We start from the raw sequence: 19200 nt of genomic DNA, 5'->3' as shown, positions 1-19200 counted from the left end.
AGATAAGTATAGGTGGTGATCTATTTGACTAAAACCTTTCAAGGTAGTGCTCCAGCATGACTGAAACAAGTACAAGATAAAATTGCTTAAGTATCTTAAATCTGAACATAATTTGTTGTGAATTATGTTAAAGATAGACATTATAAAGGCGGACAAAATAAGGAAGAAGTAGTGCTGTCTTTGAGGCAGGAGTTGCTCCATCTTGGGCAGGGTTTGTAACATTTGTTTGCTGTTTTGGTTGAGAATTGTTTTCTTTTCATTTCAAAAGCAAATTCCAAATATTGAATGTAAAAAATCTAGACATAGGCAGGGTCATTAGAATATCTGACAAACTGTCTTGCAGTATATGTTGTGATTCTTTGAGTTCTGAGATCAAATCCCAGCAGGGTCAGCTTTATCTTTCAACATTGATAAAAGAAAGAAGTGTCAATCCAGGTTGTTGGATTGACAGATTGGGTGCTTTATGGTATTTGTTCCAGCTGGCTGTGTTCTGAATCAAATTCTGCCTGGGTGCCTAAAATTGGAATGAGACTAGATGCTGATGATTGGCATGGCTGACTGGACATTTCACTTGTTGGGGAAAAACATGCACACATGTAGAAATATGCACTTACCGATAGAGTGAGAGAGAAAGACATTACACATTCATAATTTGATGCTCACAAAGAGAAAGGAAATGAAACATTAAAACGTCTGTTGGGAAATGAATCGGTGATGCCAAAACAGCTGTGCCAAAATGCCTTTTACCTAATATAACATCCTTGCTAACTTGCTGGCCTACTGTGGTGAATAAGGCAAATTCTTGAACAGAGGCCACTCTAAACAGCTAGAAACAAGCAGATTCAAGAGCAGTATTCTTCTAACTGGTGAGATACGTGGTCTGGTGAAGAAAATATTTGAACTGAATAAATTACTGACCATGTCTGTTCATTATTACAACATGAAACTTCCCTCAGTAATCTCTTTAGGGAAATTGTCAATCCATCAAAAGCATTGTCATATCTTCTCTATATGCTGTTGTAAGGAATTTATAAATATATTTCATTTCATAAAGATTAAAGAAAGTTTAATTCCATGTCTGTCTTCATCATACAAACATGATCAAAGGCATTCCAGTCATGATCATTCTGTATTTTTGAGGGATTTATTCCAAATCTACAGCAGACTAATTTACCTCAGGGTCTAGCCCTTGTAGAAATGTGGTAGCTTGTGTCCATCAGTGACCCTCAGAGCTATACTGGCAGATCACAAGTAGGACCACCCATGCTGGACAGTGCAAAGGATAGAGGTCACACTGATGTGAATCACTTCTTCCCAGGGGTAAAAATGGGTTTACGTAAGGTATCTCTATGGGGTCAAGTGGCTACATAGCTTCTCACTTTTTCCAAGACAGTGCACCAAGACCACATTGCTCAAGCTGTCCTTTTTCTGTAAGATTTTAGGTTGTGAGTTGGAGGATGCTTTACTACCCTCTTTAACAGGTTGGTTGATCATTCACTTTTACAATTTTCACATGAAGGTTCATTTTCATCAAAGAATAAATGACTGGTGACAGAGCACAAACTTATCTGATAGGATTTTATTTTTCAAAATATTTTGATTAGATGTACTTTGAGAAAACCAGTTATACAGCTATTTGAATCCCAACAAATTTTTATTCTATCAGAGGAACTAAATGCGAAGCATACATTTCACAAATTCATGATAACCTGGATAGATGCAATGTTGAATTTATGGAAACTGCTGATTCTGCCCAAGAACCAACGGTAAAAGTGGATCGGGAAGTTTCAAGACATACAGCTCTTCGTTTTACCTTGATGTAATAGAAAATTGATAAAGTGTTGTATGAGGTGAAAAGAAAGGAAAATAACACTGTCTATCTACTTGTGAAAGTTACTGAGTATTTTTCAAATGAGAATATGTGTGTGAATTTTTATTGTGTAATTTCACTGAGAATAAAGTGAGCAAGAAATAGAAAGTTTGTGCAACAATCATGGCAATGATTGTGGGAGTGTTTGTGAATAGTAAAATAATATAGGCTGGTTTCCTAGCTTCTAAGGCCACTAGTATCTCACTGATTAAATTTGTGGGTTAGGTGTTTTAAACAGCAAGTGATAGACTTCCCAATGAGAGTTTGCTTAGATTTTGAGGAGTGAAACTGATTGGCTAATTTTCACTAATGGAAAGCATTGAACTGACTATGTCAGATTATTTCATCTTCTAATGAAAATTAAAATGTTAAACAAAATTGACCAATGAAATGAAATTTCAAAATTCTTGTAGTGGCTGTAATTGTTGTTTCTATAGTGAATGTATGTAGGTTTGACAGGGTCAAATGATAGAAACAGACTATGAAAAGCTAGAGAAGTCACAATCAGTACACACGTGTGTGTGTGTGTGTGCATATATCTGTATCAGATGTTGTTGGCACTCCGTCGCTTACGACGCCGAGGGTTCCAGTTGATCCGATTAACGGAACAGCCTGCTTGTGAAATTAACGTGCAAGTGGCTGAGCATTCCACAGACACATGTACCCTTAACGTAGTTCTCGGGAATATTCAGCGTGACACAGTGTGACAAGGCTGACCCTTTGAAATATAGGCACAACAGAAACAGGAAGTAAGAGTGAGAGAAAGTTGTGGTGGAAGAGTACAGCAGGGTTCGCCACCATCCCCTTCCGGAGCCCCGTGGAGCTTTAGGTGTTTTCGCTCAATAAACACTCACAACGCCCAGCCTGGGAATCGAAACCGCGATCTTATGACTGCGAGTCCGCTGCCATAACCAATGGGCCATTGCGCCTCCGTATCAGATGTAGCATGCTAGAAAGAGTGATATCTACATGAGTATGAGCTGACTACTCAAAAGAAATAGTACCTGTGTGAGGAAAAAACCAAAAAATGGCCTGGAATGAGATGAAGAACAATCTTAAGATGCTACAGCCGTAGTAGATGACAGAGGACCATGTCAACAGGTGAAATGCAATACCTGTACCACCTTGTTAAAATACTCTCTAAAATAGTGGGATAATATAACTTACCACTGCTGTCTATTTATTCCAAACCTTCATATCTTCCAACCATCTCTTCTATCTACCGTATTCTATAATCTCACTCCTATAATCTTTTTTTTTTTTTTACCGAAAAGGCTTCTATAGTTTTAAAGTGTGAAGTACCTGCCAAAAATCATCGACCAAAATCGGTCAATGGGTACGGGTATAAAACAAAACGACATCCTTTTTCGCAAATTTATTTTTTTTGCTAAAAACATAGTCTAGAGCATTTCCATGGGCATCAGGAAAAAAATCTGAAAAATCCCCGTTAAAACGGAGAAATTTCAACTTGTTGGTGCTCCCTAAGTCCTACGTCCGCTGCATCTGATTATAGAAAATCTGCTTCAATAAACCCTGAGTGACCTAGGCAAACATGGAAAAATCTCCGTCAAAACGGAGAAATTTGAGAAATTTCGGTCAATATAAAGATATTCACCCGAGAACAAAAAAAATAAAAAATGATAATAATAAACCAGCCTGATAGGTGTTAACAGGTATGTAGAAAACGAATATGAAAAAAAAAAAAAAATGCGCGCTGTAGACCCTGGGGGTGGAGAGGGGACTTTCGGAAAATTCACAAGATCCCATTTTTCCGTCATAACTTCCGGTAAAATGGATATAAATTGATTTTATTTACGGAATCCTACGTTTTTGGTTATGGAGGATCCGATTCTGAAAAAAAAAAAAAAAAAAATCAAAAATCGCATTTTCAAAATTTCAACTCCCCCTCTTCATTTTTCACTTTTTCCGAAATACGTAGGAAAATACAAAGATAACAATTCTGAAAGGCTATCCACATGCTAGAAATAACAGCCAAATCTCACAAAACTGCGATAACATAATGTAATCAATCTACTTACCTTTCTGCAAAGATTTCTTTCAGAGTAATTTCCCATAGTAATATGACAAAGTAATTCATGTGAAATTTAAAGTGGATCTTTTGAAAAACTTAAAAAAAAAACTTTTTTCGAATTTTTTTCCCCATCAATCTACGTGGGAAAATACGGAGATTAAGAATATGGAAAAAATAAACACAAATTTAAATTTAATTTTTTCAGAATCCTAATCTTGGTATTTTTCTACGTATTTCGTAAAAAAAAAAAAAAAATCCGGAAAAAGTGAAAAATGAAGAGAGGGTAGGGGGAATTGAAATTTTTAAAATGCGTTTAAAAATTTTTTTTTTTTTTTAGAATTGTAACCAAAAAAACGTGGAATACCGTAAAAAAATAAAAATCAATATATATCCATTTTACCTAAAGTTATGACGGAAAAAAGGGATCTTGCGAATTTTCCGAAAGTCACCTCCCCACGGTCGTCAGCGGCGCGCATTTTTTTTTTCATATTCGTTTTCTACATACTTGTTAACACTCACTAGGCTGGTTTATTATTATTATTTTTTAATTTTTTTTGTTCCCGGGTGGAGATCTTTATATTGACCGAAATTTCAACTTGGTGCTTCCTAAGTCCGACGTCCGCCGCATCTAGTTATAGAAAATCTGCCTCAGTAAACCCTGAGTGACCTATGCAAATATTGAAAAGCAGACGTTAAAATGGTGATGATTATGATGTGCTGATTAAGGATACACATTAAAATATCAATTTTCATTTTAATTTGCCAGAGTAAACCTTTGAATTAAAAATACTTAAATTACGACGAAAGATAGATACTTTCATACAAAAAGAGAAAATGAATTAAGAAAGTTTCAAGAAAATTACTTAAGTTCTGTATTTCTGAAGAAGTTAATATGAACTATTTTCAGTCTAGATTGTGAAAGAATATCTAATCAGATTTCAAACTTAGAATGAATGAAAACTTTTTTTGTTTTGTTGTCGCATTGAATGACTTGTGATAATGAAAATTAATTCATACGAAACTGATATTTTCTTTAAGCCATAGTTTCGTATTATGCTTGTATTTGTAATATTTTTGTTATTTCACTTGTAAAATAGGATGTCACGCGGTAAACGACTAAGCTATAAACTGTTATGCACTGACATCGTTGATGACGAAAAAATTAGGCAAGAGTCTTGGACATTTTCTGATCTCTTTCAACAGACTTCCACGAATGATATAGCAATTTCATGGTTGGCGAAATATAAGCTCATAAGCAATTCCTTTAAGTGTCTCATTTGTGACAAACCATGTACAATCGTCGGCTACAAGAAAGGTATCGATGGAAAACGATGGAGATGTCGAAAACATAACTTCGTTCGATCGATCCGGAAGGGGTCTTTTTTTGAGAATAGTCATCTCTCGCTGACAACATTCATATGGCTTATGTATATGTGGTCAAGAGATTATCTACATACCGAAATGACCCATGAAACAAACGTCTGTCCGAAGTCAACTATTGATCTGTTCCGGCTCATCCGAGAACTACTAGAACGGTTTCTAGAAGACCATCCCAAAGAATTAGATGACCCACCTGAAATTGGCGGCTTCGATTTGCAGACAGGTGAACCAAAAGTCGTTGAAATAGATGTAACTACATTTTCGAGATCTAAGCCTAATGAAAAACATATAAAAGGATTTTGTGTTTTCGGTGGAATCGAACGTGGCACTGACAAATGTTTCCTTGTACCTATTGAACATGAAAATAAAGAAGCTTTCGAAGCTGCAATTATCCGATGGATTTTACCAGGTATGATTAATAATATCTATGGTTTTCTTTGATCTACATTGTCTTCAGATCTTAGTTTATGCTTAAAATACCGTTTCGCCAGTTCCCTTCCTACGTTACTCCCTATCGTTTTTGTTTTGTTTTGTTTTGTTTTCGCCGCTCTGTCAATGAATAATAACGGCCTTGTATCTATATGAAACAACAAGCACTTGTGGAATAACATCATCAACAGAGTTTTAACTTCAAATTTCAAAGTAAAAACACACTTAGTTTCAGTTGATAGACGCTCCACAACACTGAGTAAAATTTACCAAATTGACATTTCAACAATTAAGTCAACACGGATACAAATCAAAATGGCGATCTTGGCGTATAACGTACCACTTCAATTTTTATTCCTTCCTGATTTTTTATCAGTACTTTAGTAGTTTTCATTTTTGCTGGCTTCTGTCACTATCTTTACTTACAGTAGGACTACTAGATTCGTGAGACATAAATTGCACATATACCAGAAATTGTCGAACAGTAATCAAAACGATATTAGACATAACTACAGTTTGATGCTCCGCCTCTGAGTTTAGGTCCTCTTAACTTTCTTTGTAATGCATATCTTTTTATGACTTTTTCTAGAAAAGAAGGCCTATGTTTTAGAAAATAAAAACTGTAAATTATACTGTGAGATCGCCGTCCAAACTATCGAATATACATTTCGAGGTAAAAGAATAACGAAAAGAGATTTTTAATTAGAAAATTATTGAAACATAATGTGGTCATCTTTCGGTATAAGTACATAAATTATCATATAGAGAAGAAAATGGTAATTGTGAATCATTTTCTGAAAGCACTAAATCAGTGTTACAAATATTTTGATATCTTTCAAAGACTACGGTTATAATACAAATTAGCTATTTCAAATGAGATCACATTTGAAAATATTCTTTTCTACTCTAGGCACGCGGCCCGAAATTTTGGGGGAGGGGGCGTGTCTATTACATCGGTCCCAGTACGCAACTGGTACTTAATTTATTGACCCCCCCCCCCCAATAGGATGAACGGTGAAGTCGCCCTCAGTGGAATTTGAACTCAGAACATAAAGACAGATGAAATACCGCTAAGCATTCAGCCTGGTGTGCTAACGTTTCTGCCAGCTCACCACCTTCACATTAGAAAAGATTGTATATGTATCAGTACACACACATTCACATAGATATATGTGTGTCATAAACTATATACACATTACCTTATTTTTCGCACAAATTTAGTGATTCATTCATCTTAAAATTTATGAGCCTAAGTCTTGAAATTGAAAGTACTGATTTCATAGTTTAGTGGTAGTATATAATTGAAGAACTAAATGTCAAATATATTGTTTGTTGACAGGAAGCCAACTTAAACTTTTGTTGGCCACTTAAAATACTTATCGAAAGATCATTAGTATTATTTTACAAACCATTTATCACAATTTTTGAGAGGATCTCAACAAATTTCATTCAACAGCAGAAATTATTGTTGCAAGCAATATCACAAACCACTCAGATGCTGAAAAAATGATTGATTAATGTGACATTGTTGCAAATCCAAGCTGTGGAATAGCTACAATAAAGATAAGAGAGAAAGAGGCGGGCATCAGACTTACAGTAGCTGAAGAAGTGCAACTATTCTATTGTTTACACAGAAACTTTAAGTCCAGCATGTAAGTCCCCATACTTCGAAATTGCTGAGTCAACTGTCACTTGTGAGTGAATATGGCCTGGTAACATGTATCAAGCTTTTGCTTTTAGGAATTCATGTAGTTGCAAGTGGACATAGACTTTTTTGGCCCTCTCACTTTTGACACTGTGGCAGCCCTGGATGTGATGGTAGTGGGAGACAGAGCTGCACCACCATGGGGCTGGTACTCATTTACAGTTAAGTAAACTGAAACAATGTGGAGGCGCAATGGCCCAGTGGTTAGGGCAGCGGACTTGCGGTTTCGATTCCCAGACCGGGCGTCATGTGTGTTTGTTGAGCAAAAACACCTAAAAAGCTCCATGAGGCTCCGGCTGGGGTGTGGTGGCAACCCCTGTTGTACTCTTTCGCCCCAACTCTCTCTCACTCTTTCTTCCTGTTTCTTGAGTAACGCTGTGATGGACTGGCGTCCCGTCTAGCTGGGGGGGGGGGGAACACATACGCCATTGAAACCGGGAAACCGGACCCATGAGCCTGGCTAGGCTTTGAAAGGGTGACGAAAAGAAAAGACTGAAACAGTGGGTAATGTTTGAGGACACAATGCGATGCCTGCTCCAGGATTTGAACCTGCAGTCTTATTATTATGAACCAAGCACTTATAACAATGTCCCTTCACAAACAAACATACATGCAGCTACATATTTATATTGATCAAATATATTCACTACTACAAAGTTGTCTCACTTTAAATTGCAGTTTGAAGTAGGGCAATGTATATAAATTAAATCTACAGGACCTTTGCTATGGGAATGAAGTAAAACTTTTCCTCGAAGTTGTGAAAGTCTGTGAGCAAAAGAACATTAGTTTTAACTATTCACTTTATTTAAATTATTATGTTAGTATTTAGTAATGGAGAGAAAGTTGATGCAACTTTATCGAACTGATAGATTCTTGCATGTTTTATAATGTTTAAAAGAAAAACTTGTTGAGTGAAATGGAGAAAGAAACCAGATATTGCTTTTCAAATTCTGACATGCTTTAGTAATTACTTCTGTAGTTTCACTGGGTTGCCTCCAAATCCCATGCTAGTTGGAGAGATCTACAAGCTATGAACAGAATGTTGGAATATATACTGACTGATAGGGCAATAAGAGAAAGGATTGCTGGTAACAAAGCCAATTTTTTAAAAGGTATCCAAAGTTTCGAAAATGGTTTAAACCAGGCAGCATGTTTTGTACACCATGCCAAAGTTAGTCATTCTGTGTAATGGCACCAACACAAACAGGTTATTTTCTTATCAGCTTGGCCCAGCTTGTAAATGGATTATCTTAACTGTGGCTCTAGAACTAGTTGTCTCATTAGGATCTATTGCAAGGGGTAAGTATTAAGCTTAACATTATATAAAAGTGATCGTTCACTCGACCCACTAAACAATAGAACATAAGAAAAGGCAGTATATTTCATTAGGTATTAATCTTCATTTAAGTATCTAAGTATCTAACTCTAACATTCTTAGCAGGATTGTAAAATTGTAATGTTGAATCAACAAACCGAGAAGAAGGAAAATAAATACCGTAAATCCTCGAGTATAGTCCGCCCTTGAGTATAATATGCAGGGGATTTTTAGGGGGCTGTACCTCTGAAAAACCTAAACCTTGTGTATAATACGCACCCCTTCTCTAACTTGAGTCAAGGAGGTCTATATAACGTCCTTAGTTTGTAAACGTATATACAGTAACGTTCTTTATTATTATTGTTTATATAACATAATGCAAACGTGTAGCTTTTTTGTGCACTTTGTTTGCAGAAAATAAAGAAATAACAGGAATAACGTTAGTGAAAAATAAATATTAAGTAAATTGCCTTTACATATTTTATCATTTAGAAAATTTTGCTTAGAAAATATTTTTCATTTTTAACCTCGTGTATAGTACACACTAGAAATTTTGACCATTAAATTTTGAGAAAAAAGTGCGGATTATACTCGAGTATTTACGGTAGATATCTGTGTTTTCTGTCATAGTGTAGCAAACAAAGATAGAAATATATTTCTTAGATGGTGTTGACAATTGTTTTGGAGGAAGTAAAGTTTGTCAGTAAAAAATGAATAGTGAAAGACAAATTTGAAAATCCCCTTTAAAAAATGATAACTGACATTACCTGTTGCGTATGTTGCAAACTTTCTCAACAACAACTATGCTGACCAATTTTTACTCCCAAAAGTGAAGCAACTGTATAAAATGATGTAATACTTGCATATGCTTGTTGACACTATACTCGACACTTAGAGATGCCTTCTTTCAAGATGAGCTACTGCTTCTATAGGCGATGATTAATGTTTTAATAACAGGTGTTGTCACTAAGATACAGCAATATATTCGTGGTGTATGATTTGCTTTTGCTTTTCCGTTGTAACTATTTTCATTTCATCTATTATTCCGTAGATGTGAGTTTTCATTTCTGTATAAAATGTCATTATTTTCATTGTAGGCACTCATATTGTATCAGATATATGGGCTGAATATCTTCAAATTGACCAGATTGAACATGGCATATACACTCATGAATATATAGACTATGAAAATCCAAACGATCCAGAAATCCACACTAAAAATATCGACAGGATGTGGCCAAGAGTTAAGAAACAATTGCAACGTAAACATTCAAGTAATAATAAAGCCTTATTTAACTCTTATTTAACAGAATTTACGTGGAGATCTCACTTCAGGAATAATGATAAATTTGCTGCCCTTATTTATTGTATCAAACATTTGTATAAAGTTGAATAAAATTGATCCTATATTTTTGTAACTAATTCTGCTGTTTTTCTATCATAATTTTTATTAAACTGTTGTTATATTTGGGGATGGTCATATTTTGCCAATTAATCACATGCACTTTATATTTGGTCTTCAGTTCAGCTTTATTATTATTATTTTAGTTTCCTGTGACCTTCAGCAACTCTCTATCCCCCATGTTTCCTCTTGTTCTGCTTATTCCATTTTGTCCTTCAGTAGTATGTATCCTTATTTACCGATAATTGGCAAAATATGTCTATCCCCAAGTATAACAATATCTGTTTCAACACACGATTTCACATCAAGAATGATAAAATATAAAACAAAAAAAATTATCCTAGTTGAAAGGTCTGCGATAATTGGTCAACTCAATAAAGGCTGATGTGGGACGAGGAAAAACAACAGAGACAAAAATAGACTAAACACTATAGAGAATGGCACATGTCCAGACTATTACATTGACTCGTTTAAAAAATTCATCACTGAATATTTGAGTATGCAGTATGGTGTTCAATTAGGCAAACTGGGACACTTAATCAGTGAATTCTAGTCATAGAGACAGCTGTGTGTCATTGGACTAAAATATTCTGAAAAGTTGAAATAGTCTCTACCACTTATATCATTAGATGACAAATATTGAATTTCAGCGTTTATTTCAGGATCTGGAAAATCTTTTAGTATGGATTCGGTGAAACAACATCGTTGTACAGAAATTCGATCGTGAAGACCAACCAGCGTTACTTTTACTGTTATCATTATTCTGTATTGCCCTGACGCAGTTGTCTCCCCTACATTTATCTATCTTATCTACGTGAAGTGTATTAACTCCTGCAGATACGAGGGCGCATTTAATGCTTTTCAGATAAGCGTACTTGAGATTGTCTCTGATTTTATGTTGATATAAGAATTCTTATTTTAAAGTGTTCACATCTAAATTTAATCCTCCCATCGTAGCTGTATGGAAGAACATTTTATGTTGTTACAAATCATCCGTTTACAAGTTATTTCACTAACCCCCTCCAAATTTTTGGATTTAAAAAAAAAATGAATAGAAACACGTCGTCATCATCATCAGCAGCAGTAACATTTTAACGTTCACGTTTCCAGGTTTGCAAGGGTCAGGCAAATTTCTTTGAAGCAGACGATTTTCTATGGCTGAAAGGCCCCACCTGTTTCTCATGTAGAGAAAACTCCAACTATGTGTACTGATTGCTACTTTCTTTAGTTCTCTCACTTGTGTGCGTGTATATTATTATTATTATTATTATTATTTAATCGAAGTAACAGTGATTCAAAGTCCGAGTGTTTTGTGCAGTAAACTCTTGGACCTTGAGTCACTCTGTTACTTCTGCTAAATATCAATAAAAATATACATATACTCATATTCTGAGTTCTGTTTTTTTTTTGCTTGCACCAACATACCTATATATATATATATACAAGAATAAGGGCAGGGAATCGTCAATTAATAATAGAATTAATAATTAACAATTTTGCCAAGTAGTTCAGTATGAAAAAACCTTTATCGGTAAAATCGGTTTTTGTTCTATGTGTGCCATAAATATCGCCATCCGTTTAGAGAAAAATTTGTAGTTTAGAATCAGTAGTTCTTTGACTGCTATTTCTAAATTTTCAGTATGTTGGAGAAGCAACTCAATGCTAATCCCTGTATATTTATGATTATATATATATATATATATATATATATATATATATATATATATGGGGCAACCAAAGCTTTGCATTTGAATTTGGTAGGTGAAAGTTCTCATTGTGTGTATGCATATGTGGAAGTGCTTGTGCTTTTGACAGATAGGAGGGAATTATATATATATATATGCACACACTCACACATGTATATAAAGGGAAGAAGGGGGGATGGAAAAAGGGTAGAGTGAGATATATATGTGTATGGTTTATACATATAAAGTTGTTGTTTGTAGAATGAAATCTCTTGAAGCTACAGCCACACCCTTATTCATGAGGTATGGGTGAGCCAAATGCTATAACAAAAGATACCTGCTCAAGGTACTGCACTAAGATTGAGCACAAGGTAAAATTACTACCTGCTTTTATAGCAAGTTGATGCAGGTAGTTTATCCCGCCCCCTTCCGATTTTTAGTTCATGCAATTTTAAAAAATGTATTATTTATGGGATGACCCAATATATATATATAAAACACTATATTAAAAATACTTTTTATGTTAATTCAAGTAACATTGGAAAGAAATGAACAAATTTATCTGACAACCCAACTGCTATCTGTTAGATAAATGCTATTTGTTATTCAAAAGCATAGTTTCATCATACACTGTGCCAGACTGATTTTGCCTAAGGATTCCACTAAAATTACATATGTCTGTGGAATACTCAGCTACTTACATCTATAATTCAATCAGCAGACAGATCAACTAATCAAACAGCTGGAAAATTCACCATCAAAATTGACAGAGAACATACATTTACATGCATGTGTATTTAAAATATATATTGTCTTAGTGTGGAACAGTGTCTTGGTATAATTCATGGAGGAATTCTACTTTATGAATATAACACCTCATAACTTGTTTCATTTTTTAGAATTTTCAGAAAATTTTTGTGAATTTGTGTTCTGCACATGGGAATTCATATGAATATGCAGGAAAAAAAAGAAAGTTTGTGTGATTTAAGGGGGTATTTAACTGTTATCTTTAGTACTTCTCACAACCACCTCATTCTGTCCTTGTTTGTTTGTCACTCTGACATTAATGTTTTCCAATATCTTTCTCCCAAAAAAACACATTTAATGATCTATTGCTGGTATTTAAGCCAAAAATTTGGACTGTCTATATTTTAAACAATGATTTCAAGAAAAAAAAAAAAGAAAACATTTTGCAAAATTTCGGAAAGTGTGCCATAAGCATGGGTGCATTTATGTAGTACCAGCATGAATGCATTTTATGTGGCATCAGCATGAGTACATTGTATATAGTGCCAGTACAAGTGCATTTTATGTGGCACCATCACGAGTGCATTTTACATAGTGCTAGCCCCTGGAAGACAAAGACCTCTCAGCTGGGAGAAAGACTGGGTGGGGGTATGAAAATAAAAGACATGCCTGTACATATGGGTGGCTGTGAATTTACTTAGTCTGACATGTCTTCTCAAGTAAAACAAATTGCCACAAGTCATGATTCCCTGGCATGTCAAAAACTAAGACTACAAAACAAGAAATAAGCATCACCCAAGCAATTACAAGAGTAAATATTAATATATTTACACTGTAACTGATAAATTGGACTTTGAATCCCATGTATGATTTTTTGTCTTTTTTAAATCTGAAATTGTAATTTACCAAAAAATAAAGTTAATACAATGTTACAAGGTTGACTGCTCAATTTTAATTACTAGAGAACCAATATAATTTAGGTTATGAATCAATATGTAGAGAAAGTCATATCTGAATGTGTTTCAACTCTGTGAAGTTAGTTTTTGTGGTTAGACTACAGTGATTATGTTTTATATTTTATTTTGTTTTCTTGCAACTAGGCATGGGGATTGAACCAAGAAAACAAAATTTATTTATATTCTAATAGCTAATTATTCTCACCTATGTATCAAATCTTCAACAACAATTAAATAAATATATATATATATATATAATTCAATTTTTTAGGATTAATCGATATGCGGGTATTCTGTTTCAGATAATATAAAAATAACCTAATGAATATATCTGACAGTAAACTCATGGTATCACTTTGCACATCATGAAATAATACTTAAAGGATATAACCAAAAATACCAGCAGGGTGTACAATATACTTTATTAATTATATCCTACTTTAGTTAATACCTATATTTATTAAATATGAAGGAACTACAAGTGTTTCAGTATTGGAAGATTACAATATATATACACATACACAACTGTATACCCATGTATACACACATACAAATACATATATGCAATTGTCAGATTTACAATTATTCCAACACATCTTCAGGTTCTATTTCAAAATATTATATATCTAATTTTACATCCCTTTAAAAATAAGCAATACAATTAAGCATTAAAGATATAAGATTAAACATCAGAATAAAGATGTTTGTGTTTAAATGTGATATATAACAAGAAAATTCAAATACTTACCTTCCTTTTTTTTGCTGGTACTAAAATGGTGATTTGAGGAAGAAGATAGCAGGGAATTATGGGTATTTATAAGTAATTGTGGGTATTTATAGGTAATTGTGGGTATTTATACGTGAAAATTACCAGGTGGGGTAATTACACTATACATAGTTTTAATTTTAAATTATCCTCTATTATTATTTTCAAATTTACCTATATTGGGAGGTATATATAATTTGTTATTATATAATTTTAGTAATATTTAATTCATATATTTGGTTCAGTCATTAAACTGTGGCCATACTGGGGCAACATGTTGAAGAGTTTTTGCTTGAATGAATTGACCCCAGTACTTATTTTGTTTAAAGCCTGGTACTTAGTCAATAGGTCTCTTGTCCTCAACTGTTAATTCATGTGGAAATGAACACACAAACATCAACTGTCAAGTGGCAGTAGGAGATAAACGCGCGCGCGCGCACACACATACATTAAAACAGGCTTCTTTTCAGTTTCCGTTTACCAAATCCACTCACAAGACTTTTGTTGGCCCAAGGCTGTAGTAGAAGCGATTTGCCCAAGGTGCCATTCCGTGGGACTGAACCCTGAACCATGTGGTTTGGAAGCAAACTTCTTACCGCACAGCCACGCCTTACCCTCCATCCTTCTACATATAATCGGCTTCAATGCAGTTTAGTTAATTTCACTCAAAAGTTTTGAGGTAGTTTGATGCTATGGAAGAACATACCTGTCCAAAATGTCACTCTGCAGGACAAAACTCGAAACGATGTTCATGGGTCTCAGAACAAGTTAAACACACAACAACATCCACGTCAGCTGGTGAAATACTTTTATTTAGATAAATATATGAACCACTGCTACCAATTAACCAACTTACCAGCCATCCATCTGAGTTTACCCCACAAAAAAAAGTGCCCAGTATTTGATGAACAACATCAGTTTTGTACATTCAACTTGGCTAAATTTCGCTGACCGTAAACAGCCAAGTGAATGTAAGGGAGAAAACTCATGGCTAACTTAAATACATTATTTATAAATGGGTGTTTCCATTTGATATTTCATTGTAGTTAACGAATAAGTTGACATTTTAACCAGCTTTGATCCGCGATTGCTCTTTGTAACACAGTTTTGGCATTAATATAATTATCATCAGAACACCGTAATAACAACAACAACAACAATAATAATAATAATCCTTTCTACTATATTTAATAACTACATTTGTACACAAGTGGCATTAGAGAATAGTTAGGATTTTTATAAATAAATTAACGAGGCTACATTTTTTAGTTTCAATTTTACTTAGTAGAGTTGAAGTAACGATAGAGGACGGAATATTAAACTGCTGTTTCTTAGAAAACAATACTTTGCTGGTCCTTACTATTCAGTATTTTGGGTAGAATGGTAGAATATTTTACTTAATGTGCATCAGTTGTTGTTTTGTTATTGTCGTCGTTGTTGGTTAATCCTAGACAGACCAAACTGAGCTGACGAAAATATATAAATAAGTTAATATAGGTGCAGGTGTGGCCGTGTGGTAAGAAACTTGCTTCCCAACCACATGGTTCCGGATTCAGTCTCACTGCATGATACCTTGAATAAGTGTCTTCATCCTAAGCCGCAGTCCAACAAAAGCCTTGTGAGTAGATCTGGTAGACAAAAACTGAAACAAGCCTGTTGTGTATACACACACACACACACACATACAGTAATCCCTTGACTATCGCAGGTGTAGTTGGGAAGCAAGCTTCTTACCACACAGTCCTGATTTTGTGCTGCATTTGGTGGGATAAAAGACACACGGGGACATTTTAAACACACCCACCGCTCTAGAAGATGGCTTGTCTGTTCCAGTGTCTCAGTTTCTCAATCATCCAAAGTAATGCCATGAGTACGTCAGAGAATCTCAAAATTTCTTTGACATGATGAATAACTAATGGAATGTATATATGCTTCTGTGTTGATTATTTATTTACTAATGTCCTTTTTTCCCACCTTCTAATTTGTAACTATTTATTTTTGAAAATTGTGTTCTTTTTCACTGAATCATTGCTAATATAGAACATTTAATTCTTTAGCATTTAAACAAACTATATCCAGCCCAAATATTCTACCTGTTTCATGTTAAAACCAGCCAGATTCAGCCTCTCACATCAACCCTACAGTATTATTCTAAAGATAAATAATCCCATCATTGTAATCTCAAAACTGTGAGAAAATGCATAGTTAACTCAAAACAAAATGGTTAAATAAGCATTACATTGGACAGAGTAATTTGAATGCTGAAGAGTTAAATACTGTATTTGATAGCATATAAAATGCACATTTTTTTCAAAAAATATGTCAAAAATGAATCACTCTACGTCTTACATATAAAGTTGCATCTCCCATAAGCTTTAATGCACTGAAACATTTTTTTTCTTGAAAATACACTGCTGAAATTAGGGTGTGTTTAAAATGTCCCTGTGTGTCTTTTATCCCACCAAACACAGCACAAAGTCAGGACTGTGTGGTAAGAAGCTTGCTTCCCAACTACATGGTTCAGTGCCATGATGTGACACTTTGGGCAAGTGTCTTCTATTGCCTTAGGTTGACCAAAGCCTTGTGAGTGGAATTTGGTAGACAGAAACTGAAAAAATCCTGTTGTATATATATATATATATATATATATATATATATATAATGCAAGAGAGTTAGGGGTTGAGGATTCAACCCACTAAGGGATAGTATGTATCCAATATACTGCTGGGAGGGTACACTAGTGCTATACCAAGTGTAATAAGTGGGTGCGGGTAAAAGGGGGGTTATTTTACCCTCCTCCATTTTCTAATTGCTATATATATATTTATATATATATATATATGTATATGTATATACATATATATATATATATATATATATATATATATATATATATATATATGTGTGTGTGTGTGTGTTTGTGCTTGTTTCCCCCACTACCACTTGACAGCCAATGTTGGTATGTTGGTGTGTTTACATCCTTGTGACTTAGTGGTTTGGCAAAAAAAGTCCAATAGAATAAGTACAGGGCTAAAAAAAAAAAAGTACTGGGTCGATTCATTCAACTAGGAATTCTTCAAGGTGGTGCTCCAGTATGGTTGTAGCCCAATGACTGAAACAAATGGAAAACAAAAAAATAAAAGAAACTAGAATATATTTTTATTGCTTTTTAATTTCATTAAAAAAAAAAAAAATAGAACCTATCTTTCCAACTAAATTGTGACTTTTAGAAACACCTATTTGTACTTCTTTCTCTTCATTTGTAATTATTCATTGAAAGTGTCTAAAATGTAGAAAATTGAAAAAAAAAAAAAAAGCGTGTTTTTTTAATTTTTCAAATAAGTTACAATAAAGTTGTTTTTTCTGAAACTCTGCCTTGTTTAAAACTTTTTTTTTTTCAGTTATGAATAATTGTGTCTTATTACAGAATAAGGTTTAGCAGCATAAGATTTGTTTTAAAATGTAGCTTTGTCAAATGACAGTTAACTCTGATGTAATGTATCAACATAAAAAAAACTTCACTTGTTCTGATTATTGGCGTGTTCTCATTGAGTACTTTGACTTGCTAGAAATAGAAGCCAAATCACCTTCAAATTACATCCTCTCACCTTAAAAAGTCTTAGAAAGAACATATTGGATTGTGTTGCCTGAAGTACTTAAAAACAACAACAACAATAACAACAACAACAACTATTCTTTCTACTATAGGCACAAGGCCTAAAATATCTTTCATTTTTTGGTGGTGGTGGTGGTTGGAGCTAGTTGATTGCCTCAAATCCAGTGCATGACTGGTTCTTATTCTGTCTTCATCACCATCATTATCATCATCATCATCAGCAGCAGCAGCAGCATTGTTGTCACCAGCAACAACAGCACCACTATCATCATCATCATTGTCGCCGTCTTCATTGTCATCATCATCATAGCCATCAATGTTGTCATCATTGTCATTACCTTCATCATCATTGACATTGTAGTTATTGATATCATTGCTGTCATTGCCTAGTTTCCATCAGTATTGTCATCACCTCCATGATCACGTTATCATCATTATTGTTGTCGTTGTTATCATTGTCATCATCATCATCATCATCATCATCATCTTTCTCTTCCTCCTTTTCCTCATCCTCATCATTTTTGTTGTTGTCTTCATCATCATCATCTTCACTTTCCTCCTCACCACCATCCTTATCGTCATCACCATCGCCATAATAGTCATCATTGTTGTTAGAAAAGGAGAGAGAGAGATAAAAGAGAGATGAAAGAAAAGCAATGAGAAAAAGAAAGTATATATAACATACAGACAGATTCTTAAACAATAGGAACAACAACAACAACAACAACAACAGCAGAAACAACAGCAAAAAACAACAGCAAAAACTGCCACAACAACCCATATTTCTATTTATTGAGCCACTATTTGATAATTCTTCACTCCAATACTAATAGTATCCAAGTATTTTCTCTCTTCTAATTGTTACAAATGTACAGTATTTGATTTTGAAAAGCAGTCAATATGAAGTCATTCTTTTCCTAAAGGTCATGGAAGTGTCAAAATATCTGATGTGTTTTTAATTTAGTTCACTTTATAAAGGCAAATGAATATATTAACTCAGTTTGCTACAGATGAAAACATATTTGATTAAATCATTGGCTCTCAGTCTTTTAGATTTAACGACACATACTGGAAATCAGACAAGGTGGTGAAATGGTAGAGCCATTTGAGCATTGGTAAAATGCCTTGTGGTATTTGTGAATAGAGAAAATAAGGTAATTGGTAATTGTTGTAGAGCAATGTAAGAATGAAGAAGAAACTGTCTGATGGATTGGTGGAATATTAAGAACATTGGAGAGGATGCTTTGTGGCATTTGATTATGTTTTGGTTTCAAATCCTGCTGTGATCTACTTGGAT

General features: G+C 34.2%; 1 protein-coding gene across 1 annotated transcript; it reads left to right on the top strand.

Moving 5' to 3' along the window:
• Positions 1-4943: 4943 nt before the first annotated feature.
• On the top strand, positions 4944-10153 carry LOC106868238 (uncharacterized). Its single transcript, XM_014913405.3, has 2 exons — positions 4944-5691; positions 9829-10153. Exons 1-2 carry the CDS (start codon positions 5001-5003, stop codon positions 10125-10127), a joined length of 990 nt encoding a protein of 329 aa, XP_014768891.1. The 5' UTR covers positions 4944-5000; the 3' UTR covers positions 10128-10153.
• Positions 10154-19200: the final 9047 nt, after the last annotated feature.

The sequence above is a fragment of the Octopus bimaculoides genome, chromosome 14 (assembly GCF_046866305.1).
Source record: "Octopus bimaculoides isolate indiv1 chromosome 14, ASM4686630v1, whole genome shotgun sequence".
Lineage (NCBI taxonomy): Eukaryota > Metazoa > Mollusca > Cephalopoda > Octopoda > Octopodidae > Octopus > Octopus bimaculoides.
This window is presented reverse-complemented; position numbering and strand designations above follow the sequence as displayed.